Source organism: Echeneis naucrates, chromosome 11 (genome assembly GCF_900963305.1).
Source record: "Echeneis naucrates chromosome 11, fEcheNa1.1, whole genome shotgun sequence".
Classification (NCBI taxonomy): Eukaryota; Metazoa; Chordata; class Actinopteri; order Carangiformes; family Echeneidae; genus Echeneis; species Echeneis naucrates.
The window spans coordinates 18,726,002-18,744,891 of record NC_042521.1 but is presented as its reverse complement, the minus strand read 5'-3'; the positions used below and the strand labels follow the sequence as shown (position 1 = coordinate 18,744,891).

Below are 18,890 nucleotides of genomic sequence, written 5' to 3'. Positions count from 1 at the left end.
TCAGAGATTCAGCTGACTGTCAAAGGCTGTCAAATGTATGCACCACATACACTTTCTGTTATGTCGACAATTAAAAGTTTTTCCGGGACCGCAGGTGATTGGTGATTCATGTTGATAACCATCAGGACATATGGGCCAAAGAACTGGGTATTGTTCTCAATAATTTTGAAATGACTTAATATGTGATGGAAAAAAACACACAATGCAGGACACTGTCGGGACGTAGTTATGTCCAAAGGTCTGAACAGCTCCAATGTAATGGTGGCTGATGTTGCTCTGACCAATTTTGTGTTTTCTTTGAGAGTGCTATCATTCTCGACAGAAGCCTCCGGGAAGGGGTCATTAAGAATCGGTACAAAGGTGGCAATACTGGTGAAATGTTCATCCAGTTCTTCCATTCATCACCCTTCCTCCCTTCATCTTCAGTTGATGAGCTGTTGGATAAAATCAATGGTAAAGTTATTAGGATTGTTGATGCTAGGGCCCCAACCAAGGTGAAGGTGATCTCTACTAGAAATTAACCACCATGGACAAATGCCACAAGAGTTAAAACTGAAAAAAGAGTGTCAAAAAGCTGAAACACAGGTGGCGGAAAACTAAATTACAGGGTCATTACATGTCTCAGTTGACCATAGTTGACATATTCAACTGATAAAGGGTCAGGTCACTTTTTATCTCGAGGATATCACAAATACTCAAACTTGGACTGAATAAATTGAACCCAGCTTCATGCTCACTGTGTCCTTTGCTCAGGCCTCAGTCAACCTGATGCATCAGGTTTGTGTATGAGAGTCTGTCCTTCTGCAGATCATTATATCCTTGATCTGCTCAGTTTCACAATTGTCTGGTTTTTTTCAGCTTTTTTTTGGGAGGGGGGTCAACATTTGAGGTGTCACATAATATCCACAGTGAATGAAAGTGCTACTTTTTTATTTTCAAAATGATTTTTTTATTCACGAACTTTAGCACCCAGGGCCAGACCACCACAAACACAACGAGCGGATCAGACTGATTGTCTGTGACAATAAATAACAAATAAATTAGTAATAAATATTCATTAGAAATACCTATAAATAATAAATAAATAAATAAATAAATAAATCATATGGATTAAATATATCCTCTCCTGTCCACCGGTAGTGACACAAGAAATTAATAGATATAAACATATCACACTATATCATGTATAAAATTACAGATATTCATGAGCATTAGAGTGCTGTAAAGACCATGTGGTGATTGTACTTAGTACATAACTTTACAAAGCCACAGTTTTCTCTGTGATGATATATCTTTTCACAGCCAGTGCCATTTCACAGCCATTTCTATAGTTAACATAATTTAGTTAAGTGACAAACTTGAATATATAATAATTTAACATATACATAAAACATAGGTTTTGGTCTATGCTGAAAGTTGCATTGACTCTTTAGTGCAACGTATATACGTTCATCATTATATTTAACAGTATGATGCACCCAGGCCCGCAGGTCCAAGTTTACCTGCAAGCCCTGGCCCCCTTTACAAGGCAAACACCCCAAAGAATGTCTTCCCTGAATCATCCTCTAGGTTGAGCAGCATCTTCTTCTCCATCACTGTCTTCAGGCGGTCCCCTTTCTTCAGGTTGAACACAGCCCCCATATATACAGCAGTGTACCAGTTCTCCTGGTTACTTCTGTAATCACCCACTGTCTTTTGGCAAGTGGTGCGGACAGAGTGCAGGATGGTCCTTTCTTCGGTGTCACTACCATACGACTTGGACTTGCGTTTCACAGTGTGGCTCACATGGACCAAAGGGCTCGAAGCAGCGCCGTCGATGTCACTGCTCGCACAGTTGACCTGGAAAGATGCCTGGCTATAAACAAAGTAGATGCCGCTCTCAGGAATCAGTATCTCATTGTTTTCAAGTCTCAGATCTTGAGAATGGGACTGGTCCACGTTATTCTTCCATTCCACTGAGGTATTCATAGCCTTGTTGTATTTGCCTGGTAAACAGTACAAAAAGATGATGAGAAAGGTGATAAAATGGATGAATTTTAGACAACTGGACAAGGATAGATTTACCTTCAACTGCATCAAGCATTTATAGCACCCACCCAAGAGACTGTCTTCAATGTCTGCAATAACCCCTAGAACTCAAGGACCTCTAAAACTGATCCTAACTGCCTCAAAGACCTTTGGTGCAAAGCTACTACAGTGAGAAAACCAACTTTTATCTTTAACGGAAAATATATTTTCAATCACTCTCCTTATATTGCACTGTGTTTTACACACTCACAGGACCGTTTTATTCTTTGATACTGAACATATTTCCCAGTTTTACCTTCTAAATGAATGGCTGCCCTCCTAATTCTCAGACTGGAAGTTTGACGTAGTGAGTGATGAAGCGCTGGAAAGAAAAGAAGATAGCAATTCAGACCCCAGCAGCCCCACAATGTCTTTCTGGTATAATTGTACAAAAAATAAGAGTCTCAACAAGAGTTTAAATGAACTAATCATCATGCTCCAGCAGACTCGAAACTAGAATTCATTGTGGAGCTAAAATTAAGGGCAAGGTTCTCACCAAAGTTGTGTTCATCTTGTCCTGGACCCTGTTACAAAAGGAGAGGAATAAAAAGATTTTAAAAATGGCTCTAATCAGGTGAATCAGGCCTCTGGCTGAGAGAGACACTTAATACATTCACAGTGTAAGGCATCTGTTCCCACCTTGAAGTTTGTTTTGAAGGTGAGAATGGCTGCGGCAGTTGCAGCCAGGCAGAGTGTGAACGCCAGCAGGGCTGTGGTTAGCCTTGAGCTGGGCTTGACACTCTGCGTGGCTGGTTTTTTGGCCTCCCTGTTGACAGTGACATCCATCTGCACTTTGCATTCACCCTCCATCGTTTTGAATTACTTCTGTCACTTCAGGTCACGCTCAGCTGAGAACTCTCTTCTTTTGCTGCCTTCTTCAGTTTGGTGAATGAGACACAGAGACCAGCTCTCTTTAAAAGCCATTCCTCCTGGAGGGAAACTCCAGTGATGTCAGATCTGATGAGGAAGAAAGACCCAACACAGACTCCCACACATAGCCGCCACATAACTATGATATCCCAGTTGTAGAAACCCCTGTTATACCTGTGTACACACATCCACAGGTACATACAAAAATCCATATAGTGATAGGAATACACATGGAATGACACACACGCATTTACATCCTGCTGTAAAGAAAAACTACAGACTGCCACCTGGTCCACCATTGTAAAGCTAAAATTTTTGCCACATCATTTCAGATGTTATGTTTGTTTGAATTGTGATGCACAGGTCATCTCTATGTGAGTCAAATGAATAGAAGCAGCATCAAGTATGGAGTAACAAGCCACAGACACATCACTCAGTTATTCATCAGCTCACCCACATTACAAGAAAAGTGTACAGGATATCACCCTGTGCACCCTGGCGCATCTAGTTGAGAGTAAAAATGCACCATAACACCAGTTGTATCACTTCCTTTTTGTTTAAAAATAGATGGAGTTGTTTCGTTTTAATGCTCATGTGTGATATTTTTCTGTTTCGGACTCTGACAAATAGTCCACTGTAATTTCTATTGAGCTTTCAGCCTCGTCTCTGGCATTTGCACACAGCTGGACTTTTTCCAAGATGTTCCTTGTAAACGTTCAAATGTTTTTGTTTTTTTTTTGTTGTTGTTTGTTTTTTTTTCCCCTGATTGTTAGGACATGAATGAATGTACACTAACAATTTCCTTTTGGGCATTTTATGCCTTTAATGGGATCTGACAGGAAACTAACTGGTCTTTCCACTGTCACAGGTAGCCCATAGCCTGGAAACAGGAACATACTCCCACAGTTGTTGTCATAAACTGTGTTAAACAAACCAAACACACAACAAAGACTGATTGTCACACTGAAGTCAACTCTTAAGTCTGAAATGAGATAGACCTCCTAATGACACAAACACACAGTGCCAGGTTATTCTCTCTTAACTACTTCAGGTGGATGACGAAGGTAACAAATAGTAATCGCTTGAAGAAATCCTAGATCTGGATCAGCACCCAAGGCTTTCTCTGGTCCCTGGTCTGCCATATTTCTTTTTTTTTTCTCTCCCAAAGCAAGGCTGAAAACCAAACAAGAAAACAAGATTATGATTCTGTTTCATTGTCTCATTTCCTGAAGTTTAGGTTGTTTAATACAAGCCTCAGACCAAATTCATTTCAGCCACATATATGCTGGGGCCCCCCTGATGGACTGGCAACCCGCCCAGGGTGTACCTTGCCTTCGCCCAATGTGAGCTGGGATTGGCTCCAGCACCCCCTGTGACCCAGAAACGGATAAGTGGTGGAAGATGAATTAATGAATGGGTGACTCTTTCATAATTAGGAGGAAGTATAAGCTGCTGAATGAGATCACAGAACTGATGAGCCCAAGCCAGTGTAACAAGTGCTCATTGGTCAGAGTTTGCCTAGTCAGGTAACCTTATCTTCAGCAGTTCTTTATTTTGTTGGCTATGAATCCTGGACAAGAAAAGTCCACGAGGACAAAATAAAAGCTGTCAGGTAATCTGTGTGAAGTATTTAAGTTAACCAGAGAAAGCCATTGTATTTGGAGAGGTGAAGTGAAATAGACCCAAATTATCTGATAATATTCAGCAGAAAAACTGTCTTCAAAAAACTACTTCACATTAGATCTGATGTTACTGCCTCCAAATGAAGCTTCCTAATATGAGAGTTGTTTGAAACCATTACCCATCTGCATTCCGTTCATAAAACATGATAATCAGTCATGACTTCAGACGGCTAAAATCCTGATTTTATGACCAGGATGACATCTCACAACAGTGGACACACTGGTTCAAAAGGAAGACCCAACTGTGACTTCAGCTGCATTTACTACAAAATGGTCAGTCAGTCACTACACAATAAGCTGTGTCCCAATTGAAAGGCAACAAAGGTGTGGCCCTTTCATGCTTGTAGACTTTGATATTGTTTTTGTGTTGTGTGAATGTTGTATGTATGTGTGCAACAGATGAATGTTGAATTTCCGACAGGATAAATAAAGTATCTATGTATCTATCTATCAGTACTAATTATGACATCCTCTCTCATTTTAACTTACTGTTGATATTTACTAAAGTACTTTTATTAATAAGTATAAGTACTTTTATTAGTCAATGGACTTTTGCATCAACATTCTCTCTTTCTCTCTCTCTCTCTCTTTCAGCCCAATCAGTGGAGGCAGATGTGTCCAACCATGCTGGGTCTGGTTCTGTCTGAAGTTACTGCTACTTAAAGGAAGCTTTTTCTTCCACTGTCAAAAAAAACTTGCTAATGTTGGCTCTTTTTAAATAATTGGAGAAAGAATTTTATCTAGACCTGCTCTATATGCCTTGAAGTAACTTTGTTACAATTTGGCGCTATATTCATTTGAAATTTGACTGAAATGTGATTTGATATTCGTAATAGCCACTGCCATATTTCATACCAGGTGCTTAGGCCTGATTATGCTTGAGCGATTTTGTAACACCAGCAAGACCTACATACTACTAACCACTATTTCCTGTTATTTTAGCAGCTAAAACCTTTAACCTTTGCCTCTGAAAACAGTGAAGACACAGCCAAAACCCCCAGTGTGTTCAGGGTAAAACCTCAGCAATGGAAATATTGCTGAAACTCCTGATCATAAAACAGGATCAGCTGGAATTTTTATCATCAGCTGCTTTGGTCATGTGGTCACTCTCCACCATAGTCAAAGGATCTACTCCTGCAGATCATTATCATCATTGTCACCATCAGCATTGCCATTGTCAGCTGTTTCAGTGTGATAAGACTAATAATGATACTACAGTTTGGTCACATTGCTGAATTTATCCCACACAAACAGTGGTTATGATGGTCAGACTTACAAGAGAACAGTCCACGCTCACACCTATCAGATGCCATTGCATCACCTGTTGGCTGTCAGCCACACTGCTGCCATCTGTAAAGGTGAATATAATGAAAAAAAAAAAAAAATCAGTCCAATTTTGATTAAGACATTAAGTTAAGATGTTATTGCCTCCTTTCATACACAATATTTGGATGTCGAAGGCCAGTTGAATGAGGAGGAAGAGCAAGGTCTTATACAATACATGACACAGTCACACACAGCTGGGAGTGTGACTGTAAACTCATTAACATGAGGAAACTGACACAGTAGCTGAATATGTTGAAGTTAATGATGATGGTGATATTAATGATGACCAAAAATACTATCAGTGGTAACTCAGCTGTAACTTTTTTCATTTCATTTCATGCACAGCATGCACAAATGTAATGTATGTACAGTATACCTGATATTACACAGTCGGTCTGCAGGTTCTCAGTCATTGTGAAGTGCTTGAGTTGAAGGCAACTGGACTCATTTTATGTTCTGTTAAATATTTTGCCTCTCATCTGAAAGCTTCTTCAGTTCATAAGCCTTTTGAATGAGAGGTGAAACACCCTCCCGAAAGACATCCAGTTGTCTTCAACTCACTCCCTCCCCTACTGTACTCTATACAGTAGGCTAGGGAGCTCAATTTCCTAGGATGTCAAGATATAAAGGTAAATAAAATATTAAATGTATGTTGATTTAATAAAACAGCATGTACAGAAATTTTTTATAATTATATATGATTTATCTCATATAAATCAAAGAAAATGAAATCAGATTTATCATAACAAAGTTACATCAAGGCACTTTACATATGGAGCAGGTCTAGACCAAACTCTTTATAAAATTATTTAAAGAGACCAAACAGATCCCCCGATGAGCAAGCACTTGATGACAGTGGCAAGAAAAACTTCCTTTAAGAGGCAAAAACATAGGGCAGAACCAGGCTTAGGGGGGCGGCCATCTGCCTCGACCGGTTGGGGAGAGTAGTGGGAGAATGAAAGCAGGAAGAGGGGATATAACACAGCTGCAAGCAGGAACATATGATGCTGTATGAAGTTCATAGATATATGGGAACAGGAGGTGTTGGAGGAACACAGGGTAGCGATGATTCACCTGTACCTGTAGCATGAGGACAGGACCTGGGAGAGACCTTCCCCCAGCAGCCTAGGCCTATAGCAGCATAGCAAAGGAGTAAATGAACTTTGACTTTTTAACTATAAGCTCTGTCATACAGAAAAGTTTTAGCTTGGTCTTGAAAATTGTTCAGGAGTCCGCCCCCTGGACCAATACTGGAAGTTGGTTCCATAGAAGAGGAGCCTGATAACTGAAAGATCTGCCTCCCGATTTACTCTTGGAGACTCTGGAAACCACAAGTGAACCTCCATACAGAAAGCGGAGTGGCCTACTGGGACAGTAAGGAACTATGAGCTATGATAGAGCTTGGCCATTAAGAGTTTCAATGTTAAAAGAAGGATTTTAAATTCTATTCAGAATTTTGCTGACAGCCAATGAAGAGCAGCTAACATAGGAGAAATGTGATCCCTTCTTATACATATTGTATCCTATTTAAAACATGTGGTTGCTACATGTTACACTGTACAAAAAAAAAACATACAAACACTAAAATTATATTTAAAATTGTAAATTTACAATCTTTAAAAATTCAGGTTATCAACCTGCATCTTCACATAAACAGAGGATGTAAAGATATGACAAAGTGTATTTATAGAAACTGCCCTGCTTTCATCAGTGGTAGCAATTCTCCAGGACTCTTTGAATTTACCTGATTTGTTTCTCATAATTCTCAACCCTTTGTGACTTCACTCGTTTGTTTGAAAAAATGGCATTTTGTAGCTTACGTTTTGAAATCAACCATCAGTAGAGATGGCAAAACACTGCTTCCGTACTTAGTGAAATGTTGGTGGAACTTTTGCTTTGAAGCATTGTTCTGACATCTGTATCAAAAGGAAGATGCTATGTTCCATTTTGCATTTCATTACATCACCAACTGTTTTGAGACATTACAGTTGTTATATACGTATAAGGATACTAGAAATTATTATTATATATATATATATATATATATATATATAATTTCTAGTTACTAATTACTAGAAATTATTATTATATATATATATATATATATATATATATAATTTCTAGTATCCTTGCCTGATTGGCTGCTGATTTATCAGCCTACATGCAGAAAACAATTTAAAGCTCTCGTCAGGAGCAGTTTGTTTGCAAAGTCCTACCTCTCTCGCAAGTTTCTTATACTGAGTATGCTTTTGGGTCTGAGACCATATTGAAATGGATGGGGTTAGAAAGCGTCCCAGATCACTTTTGTAATAACAGTATAATGATGTGGAGACACTTAGGGGCAAAACATCCTCACATCTGCCTTCCTAGCACAACAAAACCGAGGGCTGAATCAAGCCAAAGCCAGCATTGTGTTCATGGTATTTATTCATTGTATTTTAGTACACATGTGAGTTTACACAATTATTATTATTTACAATAAGACAAAATTATGCAGTTCATCAGTAAAAGAAGCCATATTGTTGTACTTTTAAATGTAGTGACATACATTTAGAATTCAATACATTACTGGAACCAACAAAATGCTATATTCCCTCATCTGTTCCAGCTTGCCAAGACATATATCCCCATTCCAACCATATCAATGCCTTGTGAGAGAATAAACTTTGAACATGAGAAGAAACAGTTTCAGTCCAAGTACTGTTGAACAGATTATTCTTCTGAATAAAAATATTTAAATGTACACAAACACCCCCTACAAATACTTAATAATTGAAGCAAAATATCCTCCCATAAAAGTAATACTATAAATCCAAACAAGACCAAAAAAGGAAAACAATTACCAAGCCTATAAATGCAGCCTATAAACTATGAATACATTTCTATGTTTTTACTTGGGGTATTTCAGGCATGGTTTGAAACTATACCTTCATATATGTTGAAGAACTCATATACTACAGCTCTTGAAAAAATTAAGAGACTATTCAGTAATTCATTCATCCTCTACCATTTATCTATTTCAAGGTTGCAGGTGGTGCTGGAACCATTCCCAGCTCACACTGGGCAACCCTGGACAGGTTGCCAGTCCGTCTTAGAAACAATACACAGGGACCACCAGAGAACATCCGCAGTCCCAGACCAATTTATAATCACCAGTTAACCTAAACATGCATGCCTTTGAACGGCAGGAGGAAATGGGAGTACCCAGGCAAATACAGGGAGCATGTAACATGACTCCACACAGAAAGGCCGCAGGCCCGGGAACCTAATCAACGACCTCTTTGTTGTGAGGTAAGACACTAACCTATGCCGCCCAAATTAAGAGACTACTGCAAAATTTTCAGTTTTTCCGATTTTACTATTTATAGTGTGGTACGTGTTTGAGTAAAAAGATCTGGTGGTCCTTTAGCCATACCTTGATTGATTTAGCTGTTGTGAATGTATTATTGTCCTGCTGGGAAAACAAATCCTCAGAGTTGAGGAACATTGTCAGAGCAGAAGGAAGCAAGTCTTCTCCCAGGACGACCTTATATTGGCATGATTCATACATTACTCTGAAAGACAAATCTGCCTGATTTTAGCTTTGCTGAAGCATCCACAGATCACTGATCCTCCACCAAATTTCACAGTGGGTGTGAGACACTAGTTTGTAGGCCTTCCAGGTCTGGGTATAACTATTAGATGACCCAGTGTTGAGCAAAGCTGAAAACTGGACTCAGAAGATGACCCCCTCTTCTTGACTTCTATGGTCCAACTCTTATGGTCTTTTACAAACTTCAACCTGGCGATTCTTTGCTTCTCATTGATAAAGGGCTCTTTTCTAGCTTTACATGACTTGACCCCTGTGTCTAGGAACCTCTTTTGAACTGTACTCGCAATTTCTCCCAGCTGCTACTTGCCATTTGTTGTTACTGTACTGTCACTTGATGTCATCCTACAGTTACCAAGTGACATTCAAATGAGTTGACTGCCATCCCCCCTCTGAGGAAACTCATTTCCGCCCTCTGCCAGTCTGTAGCTTTGTTTAACCCAATGTCTGCTGCATGACCCTGTTCGTATAAACCACTTTTAAGGATGGAAGCAACCTGATGCTGACTAGGGGTTGCATGACTTCAGATTTTTTAAAGTTGACCCTAATGTGATGAAAGTCGCGTCAACTAGTCGCTGATGACGTCATTCATATTTTTCCGTCATAAAAAAAACTAATGGGAGGAGGAGGGAATGCTTTGCATTGCAACAATGTCTATTCACTGACAACAGTAAGCTTATTATACACAGACATTACACAGAACAGAGCTTATGAACAACAGGCTGTAAGTCAGCTGTTACACCTTTGGCTTCATCTCCCATATAAGTGCAAAAGAAAACTGAAATGTCAGTTAAACAATTAGGGAGGAAACAAACACACAGCAAGGGCCTGTAAGCCTATTCATTATCACAGTCTTGCTCAGAGAGCTCACAGTTTTTGTTTTTGGTCATAGTTTGCATGTAAAAACACAAGGGCATCAACGTGGGCTGGATGAAGAGTCGCCTGCTGGTATTTCCAGCCAGGGAAAGATCCCCTCGCTCGGTGTGTTGGTGGCTTAGACAGCCAGATAATGTTGAATGCACAAATTCACCATCAAAGTCACTAATTGACTGCTGCTACTGCGATGATTTAGGCCGTTCCTCAGGTACTGTTAGCGGGTGCCTTTTCAAATTGGTGTGCATAGCACTTGTACTTTTGTTGTAGTTGAGGACAGATTTGCACATTTTGCAAGCAACTGTACTAGTGGTCTCATCTTTGCTGAAATTTTTCCACACACTTGATTGTTTGCCACTGCTAGTACCAACCTCCTCACCTGCTGCTCTCTCTGAGGTGTCCATATTGTGTACTACCAAAATCACGTGATCAGCGACTAGTTGCCGTCAAGTTCAAGACGTCATTGTGGAGCAGTATAGTCGACGAGTCGACTAGTCTGTGCAACCCCTAATGCTGATTGTATCCCTCTGCCAGTAAAGCAAAAATTGATATCCTTCCTTTTTTGGCATAGACAGTTATTTTTTGATTCCACTTACTTTTATTCCATGTATTACTAGCACTGTAATTGTCATGCAGGTGGTCCTACTGCAAAGAGGATACTTATGACCACAGCAGTGATGTTTGTACTTTTTCTTGTTTTTGTTTTTTTTTTTTTTTGCGCCTTTTGCATCTTTTATTGTTTTCAATGCCACCACAACAACACAACCTTGGTTAAGGTGATCACCTAATTAGTACCTCATTAAGTAGAATGAGGTGTGCCTGTGTTGGAATTCAACAGACACTGGAATGGAATGGCATACATGTCATACATGTAGAGATGCAAATACTCATCTTCTACCCCTTTTCCATTTCTGGGTCTTGGGAGGGTGCTGTTTGAACCAATCCTAGCTAACATTGGGTGAGGATGGGGTACACCCTGACAGAACGGTACAAATCTGAACCAAAATGCACAACTCGTGAGACAAAGTAACAAATGAATAAATGTTTATTTACAAAATTGAACTCAAAATCACCCCTGAGGGAAACAAACTGTTACAAAATGAATAGCAAAAGTAGCAACAAAAGACACAAGCAAATGCTTGGAAAAAAAAACTAGAAAAGGCACAGGACATAGACTCAACTGTGATGGTGGTGTTCTACAGCATGGCACGACAAAAAAGGAAGACGCCGTCTATATATACACAAGGTATTGGGGAACAGTTGAACCCAATCAGGGCAGGGAAAGACAATCAGGCTGAATCATGAGGAGAGAAACAATTGCAAAATAAAACAGGAAAAGATGAGACAACACTGTCAGGACATGACAGCCACTCACACTCACACTCAGACTAACTAGCATTTTAGAGTCACCAATCAACCTAAACATGAATGTCTTTGGATTCTGGGAGGAAACCCATGCATGCATAGGGTGAACATGCAGATTCCACACAGAAAGGAATTGAACCCCCAATCATGTGCAATAGCACTAACCACTAAAATCTTGTAGTGGTTTCTTAAATTTCTCCGGAGCTGTACATGCGATAATAGCATAAGCCTTTCTAGGAGATATCCTGTGTATGACATATCTGTACTGGGTGTAGCTCCTCTTAAGTCACCGTGTATATGTGAAGAAGGATCAAAGAATTTATCACTCACAGAGTGAAGATGAAATGAATGAGGAATTTGTTTACTGTATTATTAGCTGTAACTTGACACATCATTCAGTGAAAATGACGAAACTTGTTTTTCCAATGAAGGAGTCTTCAGTAGAAGGGGATTATACACACCTTCAACAAAACAGGATGTAAGGTTTTTTTTTCCAGAGATTACCTCTTTTGTGTTCTACAGTCTGTTTTCACACTCATGAGTACGCTTACACTTTTATATATAATTTTGCATTTACAAAAAAAATATCTGTACAAATTCCCCTCTGCGTTGTGCTATATCATCTGCTCTTCATCTGTCACAAGAAACAAACTCCCTTCATCTAAAAATAGATTTGATACTTTCCCCAGAACCGCAACAGAAACACACAGTGGGTTTTTGTAGATCACTTGCAACTATTCTGCTTCCTCATCTCAAGTTAATAGCGCAATCAAACTCCCATGTGCCGTGCCTGAGGGAGATCATCGGCTCAACTTAAAAACACTGCCTCCAAGAAAATAAATACGTGTAAAAGCACTGATTGGCAATCTCATTCCCCATTGGTTCTAAAATAACATTTCTAGGGAATTTGGCTCACTTAAGGGCAAGCCTGCTGAAATCAGAAAACAATAGGAGAGACAAGAGAAATCCTTCAGAAGATGAGTTTCCATCAGATTTTCCCCAGTTGAGGAAGCATAATGATTTCATTTTACAGATCCTTTTTTCATTGGTGTAAATTGGTGTACCCACTCAGACTCAGCCAGTGAAACCAGTCATTTTATTAAATTATACACTAAAACAATTCTATTTTGCTCTTGATTTATTAGCTCAGTAAATGTTTTCCTAATGAGTTTCTAGTTTCAGTCCTTAGTTTCAAGTCTTGTTCAATACAAATTATGTTCTTTTTTTTTTTAAGAGGTGGTCCCATTTAGAGGAAAATGCGAGTAATTGTGCCAAACAATCAGGGTGGGATACTGAACAGGTCAGATCGTGACGTCACTCCTCCTCAGCTCCACATTCTCCTCCAAATATGGTTTCTCTTGCTTTAAAAAAAAAAAATAACAACCAAATTTCTTTCTTCTTTCTTCTCAGCCTCCATTACGTTGGTACCTAGAATCTCTTACTGATAACTGCAGTAATGAACAGCTTTTATCAAGTTCACAAATGCCTTTTGAACATCACAATATCATTTATAAGTGATTAACCATAACATAATATTACAATATCATTCGTTTTTTAAAGGTAATTTTACAAATTGTTTTCATATTCAAATGCAACTTTACATTGAATGTGATGTATTAATTTAGAGATTGCTGGCCATGAAAACGAAGACATACCGACTGAGTCTGAAGAATGAGAGTTAGTTGAGATTAGCTAGTATCCGTCCAGTCAGTCATGCAGGGGACAGAAGTGCCCTCATGGACTCATGATCTTCAAGGAGGATGTATGAGACAGCCACAACGGATATGTCAACCAAACAGTGAGTGTCCCAGATAACGCATGTGAACGATATTTTAATTAGTGACTCGGGCTCCGCACAGAGTCACTGTTGCCTCTATAGCCATAGAGGCAGAGCCCAGAGTCACTATTGTTATCCTGCGCGTTTATTATTTAGTGTCACGGGCTTTAGCTCAGAGGCACTCTGTGCAGAGCACGAGGCACTACTTATTCCGTCAATTTTTCGGCAATTGATGCGGGCCGCAGCGTTGAGCAAAGCCCAAAAATATTTATATCAAAACGTGCGGCTCGATCGGGAATAGTGTAAGTTCTCACGAGTCGATATTCCCATTTTTCTCAAAGTTTACTGTTGTACAGTGATGTACTTAACTTTACGTTAAACATTTGTTACAGATTTTAAAATATACTTTTTGGAAGGTTATCTAAAACCAGACGCTTAAATGGAACTGTAGCATGTTTTAAAGACACTGCCCCAAACCCCTTCTTCCCCGTTGATGGTTCGCGCCAAACAGACACATGCTTCTCTGACTCACACTTACTGTGTTATAAAGACGGACATCCGCTGTTTTGGGTCACTAATCTGGTCCCATCCACGGAAAATGGACAAGACGAAATGCGGAGGACTCAGTGAGACTAAAGTTGAGGACTAAACTGAGGAAGTTCAGAAGATCTGCGACATTGTGAGTAGTCTGCAAAAGGATCGGTTGGACTTGTCCCTTCGCCACCATTCATGTTCTCTTTCAATGTATGAAGCCTGTAATTAATTTGTTGATGTTCCTGTCGCCTCTTTGTTGCTCAGGTGAAGCCTGATGTCGAAAGAAAAACAAGGAAGACCTACGATGTGTTCACTGCCAAGAGCTACAGGACGCAGGTTGTGGCTGGAACCAACTACTTCATAAAGGTGATTGTTATTTATTGGACTTAGAAATGCTAAAAGGTGATCACTTTTGAGTTGTTTTGCAAACAAAAACAGTCTTTTCTAAGGATGCATGGGGATCCCCTTTTTAAATAATTTGAAGAAAAAAAGTAATTGAAATATCAGTACGTGAAAGTGTATATTTTTTCGACCTGCTGTTTGACACGTCGTCATATTTCGGTTACTCATATTTCAATATGAGGTGACATTTAATCGTGACATGACTTGACAAGACATATTGAATTGATTGAAAGGTTTATTTCAAACACTGACAAATAAAAAAGCAACATAAACAAGAAAATCTAATTATATCAAACACACATTGAAATCAAACAATATAAATAACTAAATGGATTGGTGTTTTCAAAGAGTAGGAAGTCACTAATCTGGTGCGATTGCACTTATTGATACACAACCCTTTTGCATGTAAACAACAGCTGAATGGAAACACATTTTGGATGCAGCAGGCAGCTCTTTCAAAATAAACAAAGTCCATAAACCCACTTGATGGTTCCAATCTGTTTTTATAAGGAGTTGTTGGAGAAACAGAGTTAGAAGAAGGACAGTGATTATTTGAAATGGCATTCATAAGATTGGCCCTAACCTAACCTGTACTTTAATTGTTTGCAGGTCCATGTGGGAGGAGATGACTATGTTCACCTCCGTGTTTTTCAGAACCTCCCCTGTCATGGTGGAGAAGTTGAGCTGTCTAATGTACAGTTCAACAAGACTCTCGACGACCCTATTAAGTGCTTCAAATGAGATAACAAATTAAAACCTATTATCAGTGCCTACATGCTCCAAAGTTACATTACATTATTCACAATGTAATCACACACTGTATGTCCAATGAATCTAAAATGTGAACTTTTTGTATGCGAGCAATTAAAGAGGAATTGTAATTTTTCTCCAGTGTTGCTTTTCTTTCTGTGTTTTTCTGATGCTTAAAATGGATTTGATTTGAACACTTTTTTAATTATTATTAGTGACATGGGCTCCGCCCAGAGTCACTGTTGTTATCCTGCGCAACACAAAAAACAGCCAGGCACATGCAAAGAGACACAAATATACAAAGAGCCCTATACATAAGTACATACAGACATACACAGACACAAACACACGCATATACAGAGAGACACATGGAGACAGTGACTCACACACAGACAAATTTGCAGACGCACACACACACACAAAAATATACCAACAACCACTGACACAAATTTACACACAGAAACACAAGAAGAGACATAAACAGACATAAAACACGCGCACACACTTCTGGAATTGCGCCAAGTCAAAGTCCCAACAGCACACACCCTGAGTCACTCTTGAAATTTCTGCCAAGGAATTTTCTAGTTAATTTACACACCTCCAGTTAGCATCCCTCTGATAAATGGCTAGCCTCACGTAAGCTATTGTTAGCAGATAGCTATCGTTTTGATGTTTGTTTGTTTGTTTGTTTGAGGTTTTGCGTGTTAACCTCTGGGTCTATTTGCTCTGTACATGTTGTTGCTGCTAAATGATAGAGATGGCTTCTGAATGTGGTATTAGTCCATTTGGATTTAAATGTTAACCTGAGGTAGTGAAATGCATTTTATGGTTACCATATTAAGTTTGGTAACCTACTTATTTAATTTATTAAAAAAAAAAACAGAATTACTCATGTAATTTATTTTTCCTGTTGAACTTTAAACACGGAAGCAATGAAAGCATACCTGTTTAATGCACGAATTTTTGTTATTTTTTGTAATTTAGTTTTACCGTGCTAAATTAACAATTTAATTGTAACATTTGCATACGTTAAGCCTTTTCTAGCTCACACACAACTCACAGTTTCTGTGTGTTTCTGTCTGTCTGTTGCCACAGTTGTCAAGATTCAGGACTGGTAGAGATCCAGTCCTGCATCTCCTTTCCAACTTGGGACACAACAGAGACATAAAGTGGAGGCGGTTTACATAGAGGATGACTCTGTTATTTTTAATTTTATGAATGTAGTTTGTTATTAAAAGTATTTTAACATGAAATTACTGTAGATAGACTTAGTTCTTTCCTAAAATAAATAATGTATACTGTGATTAATGTGAAAGGTATCTGATTTTAATGTTTTTTTATATAATATGAATGTTATTTTGCAGTATAATGGAAATTTATCAACTATAGTATACTGTATTTTAATTGGTTTTAACTGTAAAAATATGCTCTGTATTTTTACAGTTATTGTATGTAGTTCTAAAATTACTGTAATTTTGTGGTATATCCGTTTGGAAACTTTGCTGCTTTTAATTATTATTTTTTTCATTATTATTATTATTTTATTTTTACAGTGTAGAGTCGAACAATTTTCTGAAGTTCACTGATTTCATACATCTTTCACAAGCTTTAAACAACTTTCTCACTTTTGCCTGTTTTCATCAGATACGGGTAGGTTCCAATTTTGCTTTTCAAAATGTAAAAACTTTTGCACTGTCAGCTTTTTTGGGTTTTTTTAATTGATAACTTTGATCAATCAATCCTGGTGGTCAATCCGTTGTCAGTCTGGGAATGTTGTTTATATTGTTTTTTGTTTTTTTTTCTTAATGAATGAAAAAAATGCTGTGGTCATAATAGTTTGAACAGGAGCTGTATTTCCATTTTACAGCAATAAAGTATTCGACTAATGTACATGATTCATACACCACACTCAGCCGCATACATAAAAAGGTGGTTATGGAGGATGGCTTCAGGTGGGTGATTCAGTGACGTTAAAGGATAATTAAGCAGGGGAAGCTATGGGGTTTCCCCGCTAACGCTTTGGTATGATTCCGTTTCTAACCACAGAAAAGTGAAAATCATGTCACCAAAAAATATCAGTCAATGAAAATCACATTTGTCTGTAAGTTCTTCAATTGATGTCTCAGTCTCATACATATTGCAGACCAACTAATTGGCCATTAATATAGCCAAATGAAACAAATCAGCTAATCAGACCTCAGGCCTGGATGACCTGAAATGTTTTACTTCTGAACTCAGACAAAACTGAAGTCATTGTACTTGGCCCTAAGCACCTCAGAGAAGCATTATCTGATCATGTAACCACTCTGGATGACATTATTTTGGCCTCCAGTTCCACTAGTTGCAATCGAGTAATTTTTGATCAGGATATGTCCTTTGTCCCTCATATAAAACAAATCTCTAGGACAGGCTTCTTTCACCAATGCAATTTTCCAAAGATCTGAAACATCCTGTCTCAAGAGGATGCAGAAAAACTATTCCATGCATTTGTTACCTCTAGACTATTAGTACTAGTAGTATCTAACCCTTAGAGCTAAATGATTTTTTTCCACTTCATTGGTGATGAAGTGCTTCAGTTGTGGAGGGGGGGCACACATTGAAGTCCTGTCCAAGACGGAGTGACTCGGCTCCACCTGGCCCAGTGAAGGCTGCAAGCACTGGGTGAGTACTGTAAATATACTAGGTGTGTGAATGGTGGGAAAGAAGGAGAAAATGAGGTGGAAAAAGGAAGGGTCAAAAAAAGGAGTTGAAAGTGGTGTGAGTGAACAAGTGAATGAAAAAGATTGAACTAGAGAACAGATGGAGGAGGAAATGCAGGCAGGTAGAGGAAGTAGGAGGCAACAGTGAAAAAGAAAGATGAAACAGTTCAAAAATGTGTCATGGAGTGAGCAAGTGGAGGGGGAAACAGAAATGTTTGTGAAACCAAAGGTAGCCACAAAGCGCAGGAGAAAAGCCAACAAAACAAGTAATGTAAAAACCAGCAGAGTGGCTGAGAAAGAAAGTAAAGTGAACACAAGACAGTGACAGCGATGAGTGTCTATCCAACAACAGTGGCAAACAAGACTTTACAATGGACAAAAAACCAACATGGTGGAAAAAGTTTCCAGACTCAAGTTTTTTTAATCCTTCAGCCAAAGTTCACGAGTCAGAAGGAGGAGGCTGGACTCACAGATCAGGAGGTGTTTAGATTAAAGAAACTTGAGCTTAAAGCAAATATCAAAACCTAATGAGCAATGATGGGAAAGGCAGTGTAGCAACACATTATGTAATAATGTAATACATTTTCATCTCATTATGTAATAACACCACATTTTGTAATAATCTGTAATAATATAATAAATTGTTACATATTGCGTCAGTTATTACAAAATGCAGGTGACGTACTCTTTATGAAGAAAATGTTATAATTTGGTGCATCATGTAATAAACCACCAAAATAGATGTCTTAATTAGGAAAAACCTTAAACCATCAGAACAACATTGATTTTAAGCATACCAGCACAAATCATAAATAAGAATTCATTTCAAAAACCAGTAAGATGTTCCATTGGTCAAATCTAAATATAACATTATTCATTATAATACAGGAAGCTCATAGAGACAAAAACGGTACTAAATGAGTGTTACTGCCATGAACACGGACAAGCAATCTGGA

General features: G+C 38.6%; 1 protein-coding gene and 1 pseudogene across 1 annotated transcript; one reads left to right on the top strand and one right to left on the bottom strand.

The window, feature by feature from the left end:
- Positions 1 to 987: 987 nt before the first annotated feature.
- tnfa (tumor necrosis factor a (TNF superfamily, member 2)) lies at positions 988 to 2,884 on the bottom strand. Its single transcript, XM_029514366.1, has 4 exons — positions 2,707 to 2,884; positions 2,564 to 2,591; positions 2,324 to 2,389; positions 988 to 1,985 (listed from the first exon to the last, which is right to left on the bottom strand). The coding sequence occupies exons 1-4, from the start codon at positions 2,875 to 2,877 to the stop codon at positions 1,522 to 1,524; spliced, it is 729 nt and encodes a 242-aa protein (XP_029370226.1). The 5' UTR covers positions 2,878 to 2,884; the 3' UTR covers positions 988 to 1,521.
- Positions 2,885 to 14,147: 11,263 nt separating this feature from the next.
- Positions 14,148 to 15,260, top strand: LOC115051175 (cystatin-B-like; annotated as a pseudogene).
- Positions 15,261 to 18,890: the final 3,630 nt, after the last annotated feature.